General features: G+C 37.5%; 1 protein-coding gene across 26 annotated transcripts in view; it reads right to left on the reverse strand.

Moving 5' to 3' along the window:
* LOC127942690 (receptor-type tyrosine-protein phosphatase S) overlaps positions 1–22346 on the reverse strand; it is a 184686-nt gene that overhangs the window by 7458 nt on the left and 154882 nt on the right. For 11 of the 26 annotated variants that reach the window (XM_052538571.1, XM_052538575.1, XM_052538577.1 and 8 more), the window contains 11 exons: positions 22027–22142; positions 17826–17873; positions 13546–13643; positions 12019–12142; positions 10096–10271; positions 8785–8904; positions 7037–7191; positions 6580–6865; positions 3002–3180; positions 2796–2922; positions 2589–2714 (listed from right to left, as the gene is read on the reverse strand). In XM_052538571.1, coding sequence (XP_052394531.1) covers positions 2589–2714; positions 2796–2922; positions 3002–3180; positions 6580–6865; positions 7037–7191; positions 8785–8904; positions 10096–10271; positions 12019–12142; positions 13546–13643; positions 17826–17873; positions 22027–22142 — 1555 coding nt within the window. The remainder of the gene's footprint in view (positions 1–2588; positions 2715–2795; positions 2923–3001; positions 3181–6579; positions 6866–7036; positions 7192–8784; positions 8905–10095; positions 10272–12018; positions 12143–13545; positions 13644–17825; positions 17874–22026; positions 22143–22346) is intronic. The other 15 variants (XM_052538588.1, XM_052538582.1, XM_052538579.1 and 12 more) reach the window with 3 other exon arrangements.

Consider the following 22346-nt stretch of genomic DNA (forward strand, 5'->3'; position numbering starts at 1 on the left):
GAATTTTTGTGCTTTTGTAAAGAAAAGGATCGAACTATGTTTCTGTTGATCACACGAAACTTGACTATTACTAGGTTCATTTTATTTTAAGGATATTTACAAATTTGTTTAACGTTTAATAATTTGAAATATCAACATGTTAATAATTTTCAATAATTAATCAAATATTTAATTAGTATATTTACAATTATTTTTATTGTGTTTATATAAACAGTTATATACATTTTATTTTGATATTCAAAACTGTAATTAAAATTCTATATATATATTTTTTTTTTAATTCATGTTTTTTTATATTACATTGTTTTGGGAGTATATATAATATTAAAATGATATTGAAAAAAATTAATAAAAGAATACACACACACACTTTTTAAATTATAAATTAATAAATATAAGCAGGAACTCAAATTATAAGTTATATAAACCTGATATTAAATAAAATATCAATATTAATAAAAATACTATATAACAAATATTATATATTACAATAATTTTGTATTATAAAAATATATATTATTATTATATTAATTAATGATAAATATAATTTTTTACTACGCAACTTTACTCTGCATCAATATTTATTTGTATAAAAATTTGAATTCCAGTTTTAGTAAAAAAAAAAAAAAAAAAAAAAAAAAAAAAATATATATATATATATATATATATATATATATATATATATATATATATATATATATATATATATATATATATATATATATATATATATATATATATATATATATATATATATATATTTATTAAAATGATACCAAAAATACAATTGAAATTGTACACACACTCTTTATATATAAGTTAATAAAACCAGGTTAACAAATGCCTTTTTATAAAAAATGTATAAAATATAATTTATTTATAGTATAATATTATTACTAATAGCATAGTAATATAATATAATATTATTAATAATTTAATGCTATATTTAATTATTATAATATTAATTAAAATAAATATTCTTGCTTTTGTACATTAAAACAAACACACACACACACTATACAGTAACTTTGCAACAACAGCATTAGGCAAAATGATGGTTCTTTTGATTGACACCTATGAGTAATTTCAGAAAAAATACTTAACCAGCAACATATAAACTGAATATTGTCTACATAAATCATCTTGAAAAGAGTCTTGCGCTGTGTCTTTATTCTTCTCCGTTTGATTAACTGCAACAAGCAGTGTGTTTTTGCTCCGACATGAGAAGGGTGAAAGAAAACGAGGCGTAAAAGAGCCCGGACCGAATCGTATGCACACCCTACAGGCCGAGCAATGTGTGTCCAATCGTGTGATTAAGTACGTGACGTCCCATCATGCCTCAGTCCAGGCCCCGCCTCCTCCAGTCGGCTCTGATTAAAGCTCTCTTTGATTCTCACTGCAGTCTGATTACTGGAGAGCCTGCCTGGACGATTCAATCACAATTAAAGTGCTCGGCTGGAGTGATGCTCGTTTGGTCTTGGGTCTGTCCGCTCAGAGTGTTTCGAGTCATTAAATGAGCGGTTCTGCTAGCAGTCGCTCGCATGATGGGATATTCAGCCATTTCTGGAGAAAGACCTACTGCTGAGACTCATGGGAAGCAAGAATTTAAGGCATCTAACAGTATTTTGGCTCAGAATGGATAGAGAACTTGAAATTGATCAAATCTGCTTTTCAAAAAACAAGAAGAAAACAATGATGTGGTATTATTATTATTATTGTTTTTATGGCATGATTTACATCAATATTAATTTGTATATATTAGTTAGAAATTATAAATGCTAAATATTATTAATACTAAAATTATGCTTAAAGCTATAATACAAATAAAACAATTATATAATGTAAAAATGCTAATCATATAAATACAGACATCATAGATTTATATTTTAATAAATAAATAAATAATAAATAATATACCATAGCATTACCATGTTTTTAACACATGATGTACCTTATAAAATATAATATATATGAATAAATGTTTATATATATATATATATATATATATATATATATATATATATATATATATATATATTAATAAAATACTCAAAATATAATAAAAATTATAATACAAATAAAATATAGAGAATTAATATATTATTGCTAATGACAGTAAACAATAAACATTTTTATTTAATATAAATAATATATAAATTAATAATAATATTATTAGTATAATTATTACAGTATTTAATACACAATTTACTTTGTTTAATTAGATATATATTCATGATAATACCATGACACTCTTTGCAGTAAAATGGTATATACATATGGTAATCATGAACATACCATGGTATTACCATATTCAAATATTTCATGCATGGTACCTTGATAATACTTTGGTTTTTGGACATGTAACATATTAATGCCACAATATTCTTGGAAATACCTTGGCGATATAATAGCTTTTAAATGGTACTTCCAAGAATATCACTGTAAATGTCCAAACTAACATAAGAAAACCATGATATTATCTGAAGTACCCCAAAATACCATGTAAATAATTCAGGAAAGGTATATGAAAGCAGTAATCGTTCAGAACCATTCGGCACAATATGTTTTTATTGTATTCCAGGACTCACCCGAGCATCGGTCACTTTAAACTCTCTGAGGATGTACTGAGGCATGTTGTACTCCGCCATCGGATCCACCACAAAGTACTGATATCTAGCGGAGCGCTCCGCCGGCCAGTACTGGTGGCACTTCTCCTGCAAAAACAAACGGAAACATGATTAAATCACGTGTTCTGGAGCCTAAAAACCAATTGTCTTAAAGCGAGAGACACTCACTCGTCCCATCTCCCTCAGTTTGGTCAGCATCACCACGATGGTGGAGTTGTTCTCCCACAACATCCTCCAGAAGTCTTCAGTGGTCTCCGCTAATGGGCCTTGTGTGGCTATATAAGCCTTCTGTTGTCTACAGGAAAGAGAAAGTGAGTCCCTGTGAATTAAGGTGCTCTGAATTGCTTTCCCACTGCAGATCACTGTTGCAGTACCTGTATCCGTCAATGAAGCTAGAATTGATATAGTCGGATCCTTCCAGCCCTCTGATTGGCTGCAAGCACACTCGAGTGCTCTCATACGGCATGATGTTTACCAGCCGGTTTTTAAATTTGTTGCATGGCAGATTGGCACTTATGAATCTGGATGTGTGGGCTTTGGAGTTCGCCAAACGCTGTGGGAAGAGAAAGACAACTGATCAAGTCATTTACATTTACAGCTTAAATACATTTACATTTAGTCATTTTGCAGACGCTTTTATCCAAAGCGACTTACAATTGGGGGATACATAAAGCGATTCTTCTTAAAGAAGCAAACAGACACAGGAAGTGCTTGTAATACCAATTTGCTTGAAAACCGTAAGGGATTCAGCATTCCGGATAGGGGTGGGAAGATCAATCCACCAGCCAGGAACGGTGAAGGAGAATGTTCTGGAAAGTGATTTTGAGCCTCTTTGTGATGGTACCATGAGGCGTTTCTTACTAGCATATCTCAAACTTCTGGAGGGGATGTAGATTTGTAATAGTGAGTGGAAGTAGGTGGGTGCTGAGCCTGTGGCTGTTCTATAAACAAGCATTAATGTCTTGAACTTGATGCGAGCCACAACCGGTAGCCAGTGCAAGGAGATAAAGAGAGGGGTAACATGGGCTCTTTTGGGTTCGTTGAAGACCAGTCATCCCACTGCATTATGAATCATTTGTAGAGGTTTGATTGTGCTTGATGGAAGTCCAGCCAAACTAGAATACAGTTTACTTCCAACACTGTTAAGGATATTTAGGCTTGAAGGACATTACTTGCTGCATGGGAGTCGTTTAACCATTCTGACCTTTTATTTTTGGTTTAATGCCTCTATTTTTCTCAGTGTCAGACTGTTTATAAATGGGCGAGACTGGGTGACCCAGTTTACTTGTGCTCGCAGGAAACCTGTCAATGCTCGTTGCCGTTATAATTACCAAAACTCCCATTTTTTTGTCCATCAGGTGGCACGAAACCCAGATACAACCCAAATGTCATGCAACTTTGAAGGCAATTGGCAAAATGGGTCACTGTTGCTTTTAGGATGCTGCTTTGTATTCATACTCTGACTGGACACCACCGTTTTGTACGTGCACATACACCTCGTACACATGTCTCATGATCCAAATTAGAGCTTGTAACCATCAATTAACATCAACCGAGCCACAGTACCCGCAATTCTTCTCCGTTTTCTAGGTCAGTTGTCTGGAAGCATTGTCTCCTTTTAACTGGACGAGCCTGGCACATCTAGAAACTGTGCCGCAGTCTCTCTCTCTCTCTCTTCTGTTCTGCCAGGTAATGCCTTTGCCCGGTAATAAATCCATTCAGTTCCTGCTCCAGGCCTAGTCTTTTCTACCCTTTCTTTCAGAAGCAGCCACTGGCTGTTTGTCTTTCCTTTGAGTCTTTGAGTAGCTTTCAAAGAAGGACCTGGAAGGGCATGAGGCATTCCGGTGGGAAGTGCCAGCTATGAACCGAGCTGTTGAAATAATAAGGATGCGTGCACACACACACACACACACACACACACATTTTAGCTAGTTTAGTGGGGCGGGTAGAGTTTAAAAGAGGTTTAAACATGGTTTGGTTTGTGTGCACCTTATTAGCGCAACCACTCTCATCGTGTTGGTAAATATTCTATCCCCCATGCTAACCATATAAATATGACAAATAAAAGTTAAAAATTATAGTATATTTTACTATGGAGTATATTTGAGTATATTTAGTATTTTGGAGTATATTTTAAAAAGTGAAAGTGACGTGTGGCCAAGTATACTGCTGTTTTTGCAGCCTAGCACAACTCTAACCGTCTTATCATTCCTTTAGTTGATTAGCCTGAAAACCTAGCATGTTGTTATTTGATTTTCTGGCTAGAATGGCATACCTCTACTCAATTACCTTGCTACATTGACGGGCTACCCAGGAGGAACAATTTCTGACCAATTTGCAAACCAATTCAGACATTTTGCTAAATAGTTTGATCTCTTTAGAAGAACTCATTCATTAATGAATTGGACATTAGCTAGCTAGCTGTGTTTTAGCAACACTAGATGCACAACTTGATAGCATATATGAAGTATACATTATGTAGCAAGAAAACAAATATCAGTTTTCTAGTAGTTACTTGTAAGTGTACTGTTTTAATACTCCTTGGGACTAAATTGGCCCACTTTCTAGAATATAAAAGAATACTTTTAAGTATAACAGTAGTAAGCTTTGAGTACACTACTAGTTTACCTCCATGTTTGTAGTTTGTACTGCAATTATACTAAAAGTGAACTTATATGTACTGTATACTGATAGTTTACTAATTAAATACTTTGTAAACTTTGAAGTATAGTCTCAGTAAACTACTAGTCTATTAGTTTTATACTGCAAGTATACTCATACGTTTTCTTTAAGTTAACTTTACATCATACTTTAAGTATACTGCTATGTCCCTATTTAGGTTTTAATGTGTATATATGTTGTTATATGAATATCTGAAAATACAAAACATCCAAAGAAAGAACAGGGTATCTGCTTGTAAAAAAAAAAACATTTTATTCTAGCTTCATGCATACTTTTTTAAACACTTTAATGTGTTTCATAGAAAATAAAGAAATACAATTTTGAACAAAAAGCTGGAAAAAGACTATGAATTAGCTTCAGAATAATAATCAAAACGTAGATGGAGTCGATCAACACCCCAAAGTTTGACTGTAATTATTACTCTTCATCGGTCAACATTTTATTCCATAACGCTATAGTTTTGATGCTATTTCATGTCAGATGATCATGTTAGATTACATGTGTTAGTATCTGTTGTTTCTTTTTTCTTCTTCGCTTGTGTTATTTTGGGAATTCTGTGCAGAAGATGTGTACTAGCGCCCTCTACTGTATAACAATAAAAACACAGATTCTAGGAATAGCTCGAATATATTTAGACATTTTTGTAAGTATAAGTCAAGTATAATTAAATGTCATTTTTAAGTATATATCTGATGATTACATAAAGCCCATTTCTGAGAAATACATAAAAAGTAAACTAAAAGCATACTTTCCTATTTTTAGTTTTAAAGAAGTATACTAATAGCAAACTTCTTTTTCGTAAGGGTACTCATACTACGATTTTCAAAAATAGAAATGCTATCACCTTGCTACTGGGACCCATCGTTAAACTAATTGGTTTGCCACCTCACTAATGCTCCAAATGCTTCTCCCTGAGCTTGTGAGGATTACTTCATTCAAGGGTGAAGAAAAAGCCTGAAAGAGCTAAAGAACTGGAAAGAAGGAAAACCTTTAAAGGCATTGGAGGCCAGAAACCTGCAGGGATGGTTTTGGTTGCCAAATGGAACCCAAAATCCCTGTGTGCTCATTAGTGAACACATCGCTTCTCCTCAACATCCGTCTTCGGGTGTTAATTCACCCTTTCCACAATCCCTCTCTGGCTGTCAACAACCTTTGGTTGTCTCGGTCACAACTAGAGCTGGACTTTTACATCTGTATCCACAATAACAAAAGCGATGTCGATTGTAACTAGCTTGATTATCTTCCTACTTTTCATATGTCTTGTGGTTACCTTAAACTCCAGTTCCATGCCGCTGACGTGCTCTCCGGTCTCCACCTGAGCCAACTTCTGGATATAGGAGAAGAGACTACGAGCTGCCACCTCCGTGTTCCCGCAAGCTACGGCCTCCAGGAGGGCATCGTGGATGAAGCTGTACTGGTCTTCCGTCTGCACCATGTAGTTCCTCTGGGAGCGCATAAGGGTCACGTGACCATAGATGTCCACCGTCTTCTCATGCTTGATGCGCTCTAGCATGGCGTCAATCACGATAAAGCAGCCTGTGCGGCCCACGCCAGCACTGAAAACACAGAGTATGGGAAGAAAGTTGCAGGAAAGTTGGCTTTCATTACCAAGAACCAAAGGCCAACTTTAGGGAACGACGCCAAACTTGACTGCAACTTTGATCAAGGAGACTTCCTGACCAGTTTCTGGCTTCGAGAGCCCTGACAAGTAGGAACAGGGTTCAGACCTGCAATGGGCGATGATTGGGCCGGCGTCCGGTGGATTGCAGGTCTTTACTCTCCTGAGAAAGGCCAGGAATGGAGTGGGGTACTCGGGAACGCCGTGGTCTGGCCATGCGGTGAACTGGAACTGTCGAACCTCTCGCTTTTCACTGGAACCATTCTGAAAGAAGAACAAGTGCTGTGACGCCAAGTTGCTTGAATGCACAGAAATAAATCTTACCGGTAATGTGGCGATAAATCTAGCCATAGTTCTATCCATGCACAATTTAATTGTGTCAGCATGAGTTCATGCCAGTGTCATTAGCATACTATGATATACACATTCTGCAATCACCAAAATGTCTTCTACAGTGTATTTTAACAAAACAAGGGAGCCAGAAACATCTGCCGCAAAGAAGATTTCATGAAGAAGAGGGAAAGACATCAGTAGACCCACTAGTTCTAGCTGTTAGCCTTTATTTCTCATTCTGGATGTCTTTAAAGGAAGGTTTTGCATTTCAATGTCGCTGCTGTTCCAACAGAGGCTCCCTTTGAATAAATGAATAAATAAACTATGTAATTAAGAGCAAACTGGCCCAGTTTGGCCAAATACTTCACCCCAAACCCCCACCCCGGCTGTTTTCTGCAGGCTGTTTCTCTGCAGTGGATGGGCTTGTGCAGGATTGTTTTTAAGAATTCATGACTCTGGGTTTACTGTGTGTGCGACTGCAGGATATGTGCACACATAAATACACCTTACAGTTTCTGCAAGTATGTGTGTAAGGGTAGTAAGCAAACTCTTGACTTTTCAGTCCAGTAATGCAATACAACATTGGTGCCACAAAAACACCTCAACAGTATTTGAAGATAGACATTAAGTAAAAAAAACCAACAACAAAAAACTATTTAATTACATCTGTTCTAGACTGTGGTTAATTGCTCATTCATAGCTCAGAAGATTTCTTCTGAAACTAAAGGATTACTGGGACAAATCTGAGAAGATCCAATTACTTTCTGTGCTGTCTTGGAGAATCAATTGAGATATAGAAGAGATCTCATTTATCTGTCCTAGCACGCCATAAGCATGCTCTTCATGCTCGGTACTTTAATCAATGCTTCTGTTCATGTCTTACGGGTGTCCTTCGCTACAGTAAAAGCTCAATCCATTTTAATTCACGTTACGGTCTGACCGTGCAACTGGCTGACCCCTTTCTATCGCTCCCAACCACTTCATGTTTACTTGACCGCTGCGCCGTCTGGGATGCCAATTTTGCTCTGGCCACTTAGCTAAGTGCCTCTCTTTGGCAGGCGTAGCATTAAAAGATGATGGATGTGGAATGAGGAGATTATAAAAAATGCGTGTGTGTTGATGTACGCAGCCGAGATGAGAATGCTGGGAACGTTTCGGAAAAACGTTTCTGTTTGCAATCATCCAAGTTGCATATGTCTATCGAAGCCCGAAAGCAAAACTGTGTAATGTGTCTGCTCTCTAAGGTCCAGAGGGAAATAAGAGGCCCATACACAACGTAAAACGTCTAAAGCAAAGTGTTCCTAGGTAAGTGAGCACATATTATCTAGGAAATGCGTTTTTTGTAGACTGGGGTGTCCAATCCTGTATCTGTAGGGTTAAGGTCCAATAAATGTTCCCTGGAAGTTTCTAACAATCCTGAAGACCCCGATTAGGCGGATATTGGCTCTCTGGGAGCAATATTTGGCACCCATACTGTGACTGAATTGGTTTGCATGCTACTTCGGTGGACACAAACAGTCTTACCTTGTGTAGAGAGAAGGTGCGCACACAGAAAGTGGCGAGTTCGATGGTGTCCAGGAGCGTCACTTGGATCATACCGTAGGTCTCCGTCCCTCTACTTGGCCAGTACTGGTCACACTTTATCTGCAGAGGGTGAGGTAACGTTAACATACCTTATGTCTTCTTTGGAGGTCATTGACTTTGATTTACACAGACATCTCTATGCAAATGGAGGAATTACAGTGCTATTGAACTAAATCCCACCAAGATTGGATCTAATAATCATCTGGGAGCTCCCTAAAGCCTAAATTCAAAATACACTAAATTACTTTGGATTCTCCAAAATGAGAAGCAAGACTTGTTACAGTCACAAATAACGACTCAGTCCTGGGGGTCCACACCTGCATTCTCAAACCCTTCCCGTCTACCCGCGTCACATCAATACCCAGGCATAATGTTTTTCTTCCCTGCTCCGACACCTGGCACATTGACAGACCCCAGGCCTGCTCCGAAGATGCACTCAATACGGAGCATGGCGAGCAGTCAGGCGGCCCTCAGTGCCCTGATGCCATGTGACAGCTCGCTGCTTCAGAAATGTGCAGGTTAAATGTGTTCTTTGCGCTTATGCTGCAGATTGAACGGCTCACTCTGATCGCATCTGACAGAGCTCTAACACACCATGTGGCGCCCGCTAAGATGGTGAAAGAGAGTGAGAGGGGGTGTCCTGAGATATCGATGGAGTCTGCTGAGCCTGACAGGCTTCTAGACGTCACAGCTGAGGGGGTCTTCGAGATGACAGATTCTCAACTTCCTCTTTCTCTCTCATTTTTCTCTTTTTGTGTTAAATGGGCCGAACTGCCCCCAATAGAGCCGAGAGATGATTTCCAGTTGTTATCGGAAAGTCCCATTTCCTCCATCCCTTTTGTTCACCCACTCAACCGCCAATGGCATTCCAACTGGAATAATGCTAATTTGTTCAGTATGAAGCTCAGAGTTTTTTTAACAAGGCTAAAAGGGACGACCTATTATCTTCTTAGGGACTATTAGCTCCCTTCCACAACCTAGTGAGCTGCCTAGCTACCCAGGTTGTTTCAAAATGTAAGATTTCTTTTAGCAAAACTGAAATTCTGTCTTTTGCGATGAAGCCAATCCTACAATGCACTGCAAACCATTTCATTTATTACTGTCAAGTATCAATATAAAATGCACCATTTTACAGAATATTTACATATACTGTACATTTTTATGCTTGAGAGGGTCAATGCTAACTCAATATTCTCACTGTTTTGCGGGACCTATGTATAGTATTCCAGATTAATCCTTGTTTGGCCTCACCCTTGACTTCTCTTCTAGTCTGGTCATCATGACCACGGTGGTGGCTCGTTGTTCCCACACCATTCTCCAGAAGTCTCCGAAGGTCTCCGGCAGCGGCCCCTGTGTAGCTATGTAAGCGTTCTGCTTCCTGTAGCCGTCAGTGTAGTTAGCATTGATGTAGTCGCTGCCTGTGATACCTTGAAACAAAGCAAGTAGGTTGGTAACTGTAAGAGCTAGGGCCAGAATGACAGAGATGTCCACTTTTCAAGGGACGCATCATGAAAAAACACGATTTTGATCGACGCTATGCTACATAGCACACAAACGCAGCGTTTACGATACAGGAATATGAGTACATCATCAACATATGACTGGCACAGTGCAGAGCTTGAAGAGCTAGAAAATAATCCCCATGAAAGAAAAGCCATCGAGCCTCTTCCAGCTTTTTCGGCCTTGTCTAGGTCTCTGAGGGCCGGCCAACAGCATCCACTGCAGCTGATTTAGGGCCAGATGCTATATTAGGCTGGTCTAGGAGTAAATCAGCGAGCTGAACACACGCCGGACCCCACCTCGCTTTCTTTCTGCCATCGCTCTGTGCGGCCCGTAGTAAATCTCCCATAAAGCAGCCAAACATTCTCCCGCCAAAGCTCAGGATCCATGAGGCAGTAAAGCCCTTGTGTGCCACTGCTAGAGGTTACGATCTTGAAGTCTAGGTCGTGATATCTCTCAAAACCACATACATATGACATTGGCCCTCAAATTGGGATCTCAGAGACTTTAGGGTTATTCAGGGTTTGGATCTGGGCCTTAAAGGGGTTTAGTGTTGGTCTGAGTACCAACATGTAATTCTCATTACAATAATAATAAAGGTGATTTAATAAGCCAGTTGGTGAGGGACAAATTATACAACAAAGTTCAACACTTAGGTTAGGGGTTTGTTCAAATCCCCCAGTAGGAAGCACCATTAATTCTCTCAAACAAGTCACTTGTAATTACACTCGGGGTCCGCGCTCGCTTCAGACCTCTGGCAAATAACCTATGAGAGGCATATTTAATTGTACAGTTTATCCAACACAGAAAAGCTTCAATCACAAATACAGGCCCGCGGTGCTAAATTGTTGTTTTCGTGCCTTAACAACGAACAATGAAACACTTGGCCGTGCTCATTTTCTAGGTTGGAGAAAAAGGCAAAATTAGCAATCAGGGGGAAAAAAGGATGCCATTAAAAGCCTCTTCCCCGTCTCACAAAGCGCTCGCGAGAGTGTTTCTCTTTAGTCATAGCTAAGTGAACAGAGAACGGCTGCCTGCACGAATTGTTCCACCGCTGTGTCTAATGGCAAAATCACTGCACTGTAAAATGGAAATTTCGAACTTGATTAATTTATGCATTTATGGGCGCTGTCTTTGTGATGATTCTGTTACGCTGTTTTATTGCTCATCTAAATTGGGTTGTGGTGAACTGTAGCAAAAATCAAGGTGACGCGACGGCAAGGGAGGGAACCTGGGGGGATATAACTATAAACAGCACAAAGGAGACTTGAAGATTGACAGTTGCCTCTGGATGGAAAAAAGATGGGTGTTTTACCAACATTTCAGCAGAATCTCTGCTGATTTTCCACTGTTTCTCACAAAAGCTTGACAGCTTCTATACCTCAACCAAAGGCAGTCTGTGATATGGCTGTGCAATTTCTTGCTTGTTATCTGACTTGTTTCCTGTATGTGCACGAGCACACAATATAATTGTGTGGGAAGGAAAGAAAGCAGATTAATGTATACAGATAAACACTAGAAGGTTTTAGGACCTTGCACTAGTAAATTTCTCAAATAAACAGCCTTTTTGAAGACAGATGCATTTGTGGGCGACAAGAAAGTTCAGTCGTTCTGGAACCTTCAGATGCAACGCTTTTCTTTGAAAGAATCAGTGTGTGTGCAGTTCTGTCCAACCTTCAATGGGTGCCAGGATTACGCGGGAGTGGTCGTAGGCGATGACGTTGGCGTAGCGGTTCTTGGGTTTGTTGACCTCCAGGTTGGAATGCTCCCAGGTGAATTGCTGACCCGGATCGATGGACTGTGGAAAGAGAAAACAGAGTGAAGCAACCCTCAGGGCTTTTTTCTCAATCCCTCAACATCGCTGGCACGAATGCTAATGTGAGAAGAGAGTGAGTTTACATCCGCTAGAACATCAGAAGAAGGCAGAGAAACAGAAGAGAGTTCAACACTCAGAAAGCAGGGTCGAGTGAGGCCACGGGATCCTGGGAGGACTAAAAATAACGGAAACTAGCAAATTTGAGGATCCTACACAAAGAAGCTAGGATAAACATTCACAACAAGATAAAAGTCCTCCAGCCGCACATTAAAGTGCTATCGTTTAAATATTCACCAGCATATGTTCTCTGGCAATGGCTCCATCCCAGCTCTTCTAGCTTAAGGGATGTTTTCCTTTATGCGACCGTCTCTGCATGCTGATACTGGGGCGAAATAACCCACAATGAGGGGATTGATGTAGCTGTTTACCCTTCGATGATTGCAGGCACAAATAACAGAGCATGGATCCTCCACAGGTTGTCCGTGCTCTCAAACATGTCTCTCTTATCATCTACGCTGCAAACCGCCCATGGGTTTCAATGCACACAACTTGGATTGGTTCGATTCTCCTTCAAGCCAAATGTCACACTGTAATGGGATCTAACGGATCACGGATGGATGGAAGCATGATGACATAATCTGGGGTTTTTGTAATCCACAGCATGCTTTTGCATAAATCCCAATCCACATCCTCATATCATATCAACACATTTATCTGCTTCAAATCAGCCTTGCAGTTCCATTGTAAACTTCAAAGGGTTCATGGACCCCCTTCTTATTCATGAAGCCAAGGCAGATCAAATTGTTTTTTTATTAATTTATGTAACTCCAAAACTATCGAAGGTGATCCTGTTTATGCCATTGCTGAATACCTATTTGCAAATGGCTGAGGTCAGACTACTACTCAGGCTTAGCTGTTTATGAATTCATTTGGATAGCATATGCAGCTAATGCTAATATATATGCTAACCCATGTCCCAAAAATGATAGTGGGTTGGCTCAACCCAAGCGTGCCTGTGTTCCCGCTGAGATGTCAGGTCTGGCTCATGCTGGGAGCCTTTTAAGATGGCATTAAACCCCGAGGGTGTTGATGGCAGTGCTGCCGTAGCACGCTGAGATTTAAGATGGACGACGACATTTACTCTATGCAAATGAATGCTGATTCAGCAGTAGCAAAGGCTAATCAGCAGCCGCTACGTTTGCGAGCCCAGCACTTTAAACCAAGACATCCGCGCCACTTCAAAACCCCATGGCATGTAAGGTAAAATAATTCACTGGCATTTGTTTTTGCAGGAATGCCCACATTGTTGTACAAGCAGCATCTTATGAAATGGCTAGCAATCTTATTCATAACATAAAATGGTATTTCTGTATAAAATGCAGTACCTCATACTCCTGGGAGAGCTTCAGGTTGTCATTGGCCTTCAGGAGCTCTGTGTGCTCGGCTAGCTCAGAGATGGGTATCGGAGGGTGGTTCATCATACCTGTGCACCAATCAGGAGAAGACGACACAGAAAGATAAGGTCAGAAAGACCAACGGGGGCAAGAAAGATAGAAGTAATGTTATCAAAAAGTACCGATGTCGGTGCTAGTCAGTACGATACCAGGATTTCTGCAAGCATTTTGAGCGCTGGGATTCTCAAACACTGTAGCCAATCACAGACGTATCTGTTGAGTGTTTGAACACAATGGCCAATCAGAGCTGTTTGAGAATCCACTCAACATTTCACAATAAACAGTTCAGTACCGATTGGTACCGACATTAGTACTTTTGACAACACTAGATAGAAGCCAAATCCCAAATGTTGGTGGAGAAAATGGGATCGGTGGTGGGGGAAAACACCCAAGCAGATGAGACAATGAGGTGGGGACTGGAGTGAGGAACAGTGGGTGATGTTAGAGACACAGTGTGACCAGGCCAGAGCTCTACACCATCAACCAGACCAATCAGGATTGCCCTAATACATAAAAACATGATGCATTTATATAGAAAATATGAAGGAAATGACCTACGGATGATTGCTAAGTTGCTGCAAAACCCCCAGACCAATTACAAAAATGATAGCGGGTCAAATGGTTCCTTACAGCAATGAAATCTGTTCTTTCTCACTCTTAAAACGACAAGCCGGAGGACACTTCATATACTTCGTTGGTAAGACAAACCATACGTTTGTCCTCGGCAGGCTAAGACAAGGGGAATAATGCGCTTGATTGCCTTCGTGAAACCAAACAAATCTCCTTTCAAAATGAGTCACGGGAACAATAAATTGAAACAACCCCCAAGATCTGCCCTTGAGAAATATGTTCATGTCTGGAGAGCTGAAACGTAATAGATTTAATCAAACGCGAGACAAAAGGCCAAAAGCACACTACCAGTCACCCTTTGTACATTGTGTCTGGAATAGGAGAATGGTATACATTTTCCTTATGCAGCTTTATGCTATGCTATGCTAACCTAAAACATGGGTATCCAATCCTAATCCCGGAAGGCCACCAAGCTTAATCCCAAATTAAATTACCTGAATCAGCTAATCAAGGTCTTAAGGATCAATAGAAACTTTTAGGCAGGTGTGTTAGAGCAAAACTCTTTAAGAATTTGTCCCTCCAGGAGAAAAATTGGACACTGCTGCCCTAACAGTAACCCTGTCAAGTAGGCAATTCTAGCATTTAGAAAAATTGCTGGCTGTAGACTTGTGTACGAGGAAACACAAGCTTCTGTCTTGTATTTTATACTAGGCTTTATGACCAAACTAATTTGCATGCTGCCTTGCACGAAACCAAAATATGGACTTGTACTTGCTTTCTTTGTCTTGCTGCTCCGGGGGGAAAATACTGGAATGCTTCCACACTAAACACGAAAATACGAGTGAGCGAGAGGTAAAAAATACAATATTTCCTTTCCCTGGAGTACACCTCTAGCCTTAATATTTCTAACAGCTTTTCTTTTGGCAGGAGCATGCAATAAGATCCTGATGTAATCCTTCATTTGCGAAATGATGGGAAATAAAGCTCTTGAGGTGGAGGGGAGATGATGGGGTAGTGGGTTTATTTGAGAGTTCTGGCCTGGGTTTAGATGACCCGATGGTCCCGGTGCAAAGTTAAAGTATTCTTCAGTTCAGCCAAAGCTAAGCAAGCATGTCACAGAAGCAGTCGCCCATGCTTGACCTTTTCTCAAACAAGCACTAGTTTTACCGTTTGCTCAGACTGACAACTTTCTAGGTCTCTTGCTGTGGAGTTTATCCAGTTATGAATTAGTAATGGATTATGGCAGAAAACAGACATATCGTCACCAAGCCTAAAATGGACGCCAACGTTTTTATAGAGAGTTTTGGACTTTCTTCAATGTGAGGTCAAATGTGTGAGGTTAAATGTTGACTTCTTTCAAGAGTACATTGATTTAATTAAGCATGGACAATCTGCATAATCACATTAGCCATCCTCAATTTCAAGTTTTTTTTTCTTCTCGTAATATTGTGCGCCACAAATGGTTTGGGTTTGATTGAGAATACGCAAACGGCACTCAAGACGCAACGTAAAAGTCCTAGCTGTTAGTTTCCAGACTTCCATGCAAAACAAAGCCAATCAAACTATACTAACAACGGTTTTCCGCCAAACACACAAATGTTATTCTCATCAGCTTGGCCAGGCACTTACAGATAGTCTGGACTCAGTTTTACCCTCTTAAGGTGAACCAAGGTAATATATGCCAAAGCACTCTCAAAGAAGATGTGAAGGGCAACTTTGGCAAACAACCTGAGATCAAACCTGCATGCTAAACACTAACAGCCTTCATAATGCAATGAGAAAGGCCATCTAGAGCCAATCGAAATCCAACAAACTCTGAAGATTAGCGCTTTTCAATATCAACACAGTCCTCAACTTTGCTCTGTGTCAACAACAATTACTCATCTCCCGTCTTTCCATTCCATAAATACGCTGTTATTTGTTTGTTATTATACATTTTCTCTCTGCAAGATGTAAGAAACAATTACATTTAATCCGCTCGGGTGCAAAAAATGCTTTTTTTTTGGTTATCAAAACTTTCACTTTGTCAAATGACTCTACACCGTAAAAATCTTCCAAATGAAGATTATCTAAGACGTTAACTTTTTTTGTGGTAGATGAAAGCACCAAATACACATTATGTGCATGACCTCATGTAATTATAATTAACTACACTGAGTTTCTAGTATTTATGCGAAAGACGCTGGAAAGGCTGTTTAAGTGAGGTCCAATAGGATATAAACTCTTTCAAGGACAAATTCCTCTAGCTGTTCATTTCCTGTCTGCTCTCTCTGCCAGGATTTCTGTGCGTCTCTCTCTCCACCGCAGAGTCTTTTTATCCCATGCAATCAAGCCCAAGATCAGCGAGCACGAGAGATGCAAACTGTCTAATTACATATTTTCAGTCTCTTATTTGAGCTCGTCAGGTGATGCAAATAACAAATCCTTTTGATATCCGCTGCCGCTGCTCGCGAAATTATTTTATGCGATTGTTCATTTACATATAAAAGGAAAAGCACTCAGTATATTTCCCCATAAAAACGACCAAAAAAGGTAGTCGTGTTTCTCATTCCTCTGTCTCGCTGGGGGGCAGGAGTGATGTATCAAATGTCGAACTATTGTTTTTAATTAATTCAGCTCGTTATCTCCGCCTGCAGAACGACCCCATCGGTGGAGAGAGGAACAGGATGCTGGAATGTGTGAAGACTTGTGTAAAAATCATCTACATGATCAGCTGCTTTTACTGTGGATTAATAGTGTGCAACCAACAGCCGGCGAGAACCAAGCAATCAACAAGCAGAAGGTTAAGAAAAAAATCAAATAAAAATCAAAGACTGTTACGAATAAAAGTTAAAAGTTGTCATAATTAAGATGAAACCGTAAACCGCATTCGCATTTTAACTTCCCACAGATGCAGAACAAATGTCTAGGAAAACTGCTGTATCACTGTTAGTTTGAATATATTAATATAATTAATATTATAATTAGCATTATAAATAGTAATTAATAATAAAGCAATATAAAAATAGAGATAATTATCATTTATCTGTATCCTTAAAAAACTAATAATATTAATAATTAATATAAATTACATTTGTTATCAGCAAAAACATTAATAAAACTTACTTATAAAATAATATTAAAACAATGTTAACATAATAATTGTTTATTGATTTAAATTACATTATATTTATATTAAAATACTAAGGTATTAAGATATTGATTATAGGAATTGGAAACATAATAGAGATATAAATCATTGTGTTGAATGATATTTATGTATTTTTGACAACACTAGAAAAAAAAAAAATTATTATTAATTATACAAATTTTAAAATGATATTAACAATTATTTCTTTAAAACAAAACATGATGTTGATAAAAAAATAGAGTTATATACATACAGATTTGATCCTAAATCATGCATCTCATCTAGGAAAAGAAATTGCTAATGAGATTTAGTCTTTTCATTTCATTTAAATTATGACTCCTTTTAACTTTTGGGTTACGGGAGTGAGAATTAGCACAGCTCCAGCAGTTTGTGGGGTGGGGTCATATGCAAATGTAGTCAGAAAACACAACCCATTATTTCAGATGTGGGGCAGACGCATTAAAAAAAGATTTGAAAACACCAAAACTCAGCGCGAGATGTGAGCACTAACTTTCATAGTCAAAACCGGCTTCACTGACAGGACTGCTTAGACCCGAATCTGTGAAAAACAGCAAACAGCAAAAACATAAAATAAAAGCATCCCTCTTTGAATCTACTGATCATTAGTTGAGAATCAAATCTTGAAATGGACTGAAAGAAATGGGAAAACAAGATAAATGCAAAGAAATTAATAAGCAGAAAATAGAACTTCTCCTTTATGCATTTTATCCCTCCAATAATTTTTTCAGACTCTATTGTGCATTTTTAACCAGGCAGGATAACAGACCACCCCTGCTCTGGATGAAGGAGGTAATCCTCGCGAGGGTCCTGACGCTGAAAATAGGACAGTCACTCACATATCAGCCGTCCTTCATCCAACATCACAGCCACTGATGTTCATTAGACATTCGTTAACCGCTGAAGATACCGTTTATACCACAAATATTCTCTACAAATTCCATGCTAGTTTTTTAAAGAATAAATCCTCAAACTATCAGATGGCGGCGTTGATCGAGCGGTAAAAAGACATACGGTCAGCATTTAGTGCTCGACTTTTGTCCAGCTGTCTGAAGCGTGAACGCATGAGGAGCGTCTTTAGCTTCTGTTCTCGAGGTCTGAACCATCTGTGATGACTTTCGGCACACGACACCTATGCAGATGCCCAGATTAACACGCTAGCGAGTGGATCAGGTCCGAATAAGCATTGGAAATAGCAGAAGTCAACAAATACTTTTAATGCTTTATGTTGGTTAAAATAATGCATGTTAAAATAATAATTAGTTGCTCAAGTGCTGGCGAAAAAAAAATAGTAAAGACTGAGATTGGGAGGTCATTCCACCAGCTGGGCAATAATTATAAATTATCCTGATTTTTCCTGTTATCTGAAATTATTACTTGCATTATAATTAAGAATTAATATTATAATTAGCATTATAAATAGGTATCCATAATATATTGAAGAAAAAACAAAACAAAAAAACAAAGAGATAATTATTGGTTATCTGTATTTATTGGTTGTGTGTGATCGCAAGCCTCATAATTCAGGATTAATATTATAACTAGCCTTATAAATTTGGTATGCACAATATATTGGTGACCAGGAATAGCAAATAGAAATTAATAAAAAATAAATAAATAAAACGGCATAGAGATAATTATCGGTTATTTGTATTTATCGGTTGTGTGTGATTGTAAGCCTCATAATTCAGGATTAGTATTATAACTAGCCTTATAAATTTGGTATGCACAATATATTGGTGACCAAGTACAGCCAATAGAATTAATAAAAAATAAATTAATAAAACAGCATAGAGATAATTATCGGTTATATGTAGTTATCGGTTGTGTATAATTGTAAGCTTTAAAAATATAAATAGGAATGCATAGTATATTGGTGACCATACACAGACAATAGAATGAATAAAAACTGCATAATTATCGGTTATCTGTATGTGCAAAAATAAATAATATGATTAATCTTTAATATAAATCATTACGCCAGTCATTAATTAAAATTAACTGATTTGTAAAAATCAACAAAATAATTGAAAACTTATATTAAAATAATTATTAACAATTATAAGTTATCAATTTAAAATAAGGATGCATCACTTATACACACCCAAACAACGTATGATTTTAAAACATTGAATCTTAAGCCTCTCAAATCTATGTAAATCTTAAAAGTCAATATAAAAGCAATTATTCTTCTATAACATGATTTATTAAATCATGAGTAAAATTAGTGAAATCAATAAAGAAAAAAATAAACAGTGAATTGTGGCGAGATGTTAGACAGCAGCCTAAAAAAATTACTAAATAGAATGATGACAAGGAATACAAATCTTCGGTTTACAGACACAATTATTTACAGGCCTGGAAAAACCATGAGTTTTTGTGAACGTTCCGCATTAAACAGTTTGCTAATAAATATGTTTGTTTTCTAAAATGATTCATAATACCAATACAAACATACTGAAGAGGACACAGAAGAATTGAGCAGAACCTGACCCTAAACATGTTACAAACCAAACCGAATGTCGTTGTCTCGTCTCATTAGGATAAGTTGTGAGCCATATGTGCCAGTCATCCATGTGAACTCAAGTGTGCTGCTTTGAACAATGGCCCCTATTAGCTAATGGAAATGTTGCAAATGTTTCCCCGTCCCAGTTAATTGGGCTAAAATGTCCACTTAAATGAAAATTCACCAAGCAAAGAGATAATGACACCCCACGCTTAAAAAGAACAACGTCGCGTAGCAAATTGAACGCTCCTCAATTAATAAAGTCTAACGAGGATGGCTTTAACGAGGCGAGTCTCTTTATACTGTTGAAGCGGACGAAAGAGGTGAGAAATAAGATGAAAGTGCACCGGGTTCATTTCAGATGTGTTATTAGGCGGCTACTGGACAAGATGCCCCACAATGGACAGGTGATTATGGGAAATGAGGTTGCTATAGTGGCTTTCTTGCATTCTCCACCTCCATTTCTCAGCTGGCACTCGTTTTATCTGGGCTGAAGAAGGACAGCTCTCGGGCGGCCACGGTGAGATTACCGCCCTTGAAACGAGAGCTGTTTGATGGGGAGAGCAGACAGGAGAGAGACGGCGTCGACAAATACACTCCAAGCAGCCGCAAAGAAATGTCAGGCTAGGTTTAGCGTGCAAAGCTGGCAAAAATGAAGACACTCTTTGAACTGGAGGATTTGATCGAGACAAAAGATTGTCTGCTTTAGAACGAGACGAGGACGGAAAAGGCAAAAACATTTCAGAAGCTGCGAGGACGTTCAGTCACTGTTTACAGTATTTACTGGTTATCTGTAATTATGATTAGCATTATGATTCAGGATTAATATTTTAATTAGGATTGTAAATAGGAATGCATAATATATTGGTGACTGTATACAGCCAAAATAAATAAAAAAAACCATACATAAATACATTAGAAAAAACAGCATAGAAAATTATCGGTTATCGGCTAGATGTGATTATAAGCATTATAATTCAGGATTAATATTTTAATTAGGATTGTAAATAGGAATGCATAATATATTGGTGTTTTATACAGGCAAAATAAATAAATAAATGCATACATAAATACATTAGAAAAAAACAGCATAGACAATTATCGGTTATCGTCTAAATGTGTTTATAAGCATTATTATTCAGGATTAATATAATAATTTGCATTATAAATAGGAACTCATAATATATGGTTGACCTTATACAGACAAAGGAAACAAACAAACAAATTTATATAAATGGAACAGTTATAACTAAATGCCATCTGTATTTATCGGTTATCAGTAATTATAAGCATTATATTTCAGGATTAATTATAATTAGTATTATAAATAAAAATGCATAATATATTGGTGACTGTATACAGCCAATAGGAAAAAATATATAAATGTTTAATTAGAAAAACAACAATTATTATTGGTTATCTGTATCAACAAAAATACATAATAATATTAAAAAGTAATATAAATCATAATGATAGTCGAAAGTTACAAAATTAATATAATTTAATAAAAAAATACTATGAAAAATATTTAAAAAATGTAAACAGTTATTAACATAATTATCCATTAGCAATATACAAAATCCTTGGTGCATTAATATATATATATATATATATATATATATATATATATATATATATATATATATATATATATATATATTCAAAACAGCGTTTGGAATTTAAATTGTTTGGCTTGTCTATTTCCCAAATCTATGTAAATCTTAAAAGTCTATTTATACCCTAGTTTTAGCACTCAAAATCAGCAAAAATGAAAAATGAAAAATGTTTGTACAAAACATAAGATTGTCTACTTTTGAATGAGAAGAGGGCGGCAATGGCAAAAATGTCTCTGAAAGTGCTTGGACGTTCAATCTTGTTTGGACGTTCAAACCATGAACCAAACATAAAATAAAGTTGACTGACCAATAAACTGCATCAGTGAAGACACTAATTAGAAATAACAACTCTTGCACTCAAAGTGCATGTCTGAAAGGAGAATCTGAAGGATGATAAGAAAATGATGTTGAAATACAAAAAAAGCTTGATTTTCTTTAGGCAAAATATACTTTTTCTTAGGTGAAATATGACCTAAAAATAAATATGACATGGCCTTGACAGGTTTCGAGAGATGAACCAGAGAAAAGTTAATCTTTAAAGTGATAAAGGCTGTTTGTTCACGTGGATATACCTGGAGTTTGGAAGTTGATTCGTCTCATCTCCACTGGGTCTGTGGGATGGTGAGGGGTGATATCAACATTGTTCAGATGACATTTCGTCCGTGGCTCTGACTCTTTACGTTTGCTGCTTTAGAAAAAGAAAGAAAAATGCAAGGACTTAATGAAATCTAACAAACGAGACAGAAAAAGAACAAGTGAATCAAACCACAAATGCACAAAATGACCACCCGATTCAGTGCATGATTCAGCTCAATGACTCCTGATATAGAATGACTCCTAAATCAATCTGAATGATTCAATTAGTGCCACACACAATGTATACATGCAAGTA

This window comes from Carassius gibelio, chromosome A22, assembly GCF_023724105.1.
Source record: "Carassius gibelio isolate Cgi1373 ecotype wild population from Czech Republic chromosome A22, carGib1.2-hapl.c, whole genome shotgun sequence".
NCBI classification, from domain to species: Eukaryota; Metazoa; Chordata; class Actinopteri; order Cypriniformes; family Cyprinidae; genus Carassius; species Carassius gibelio.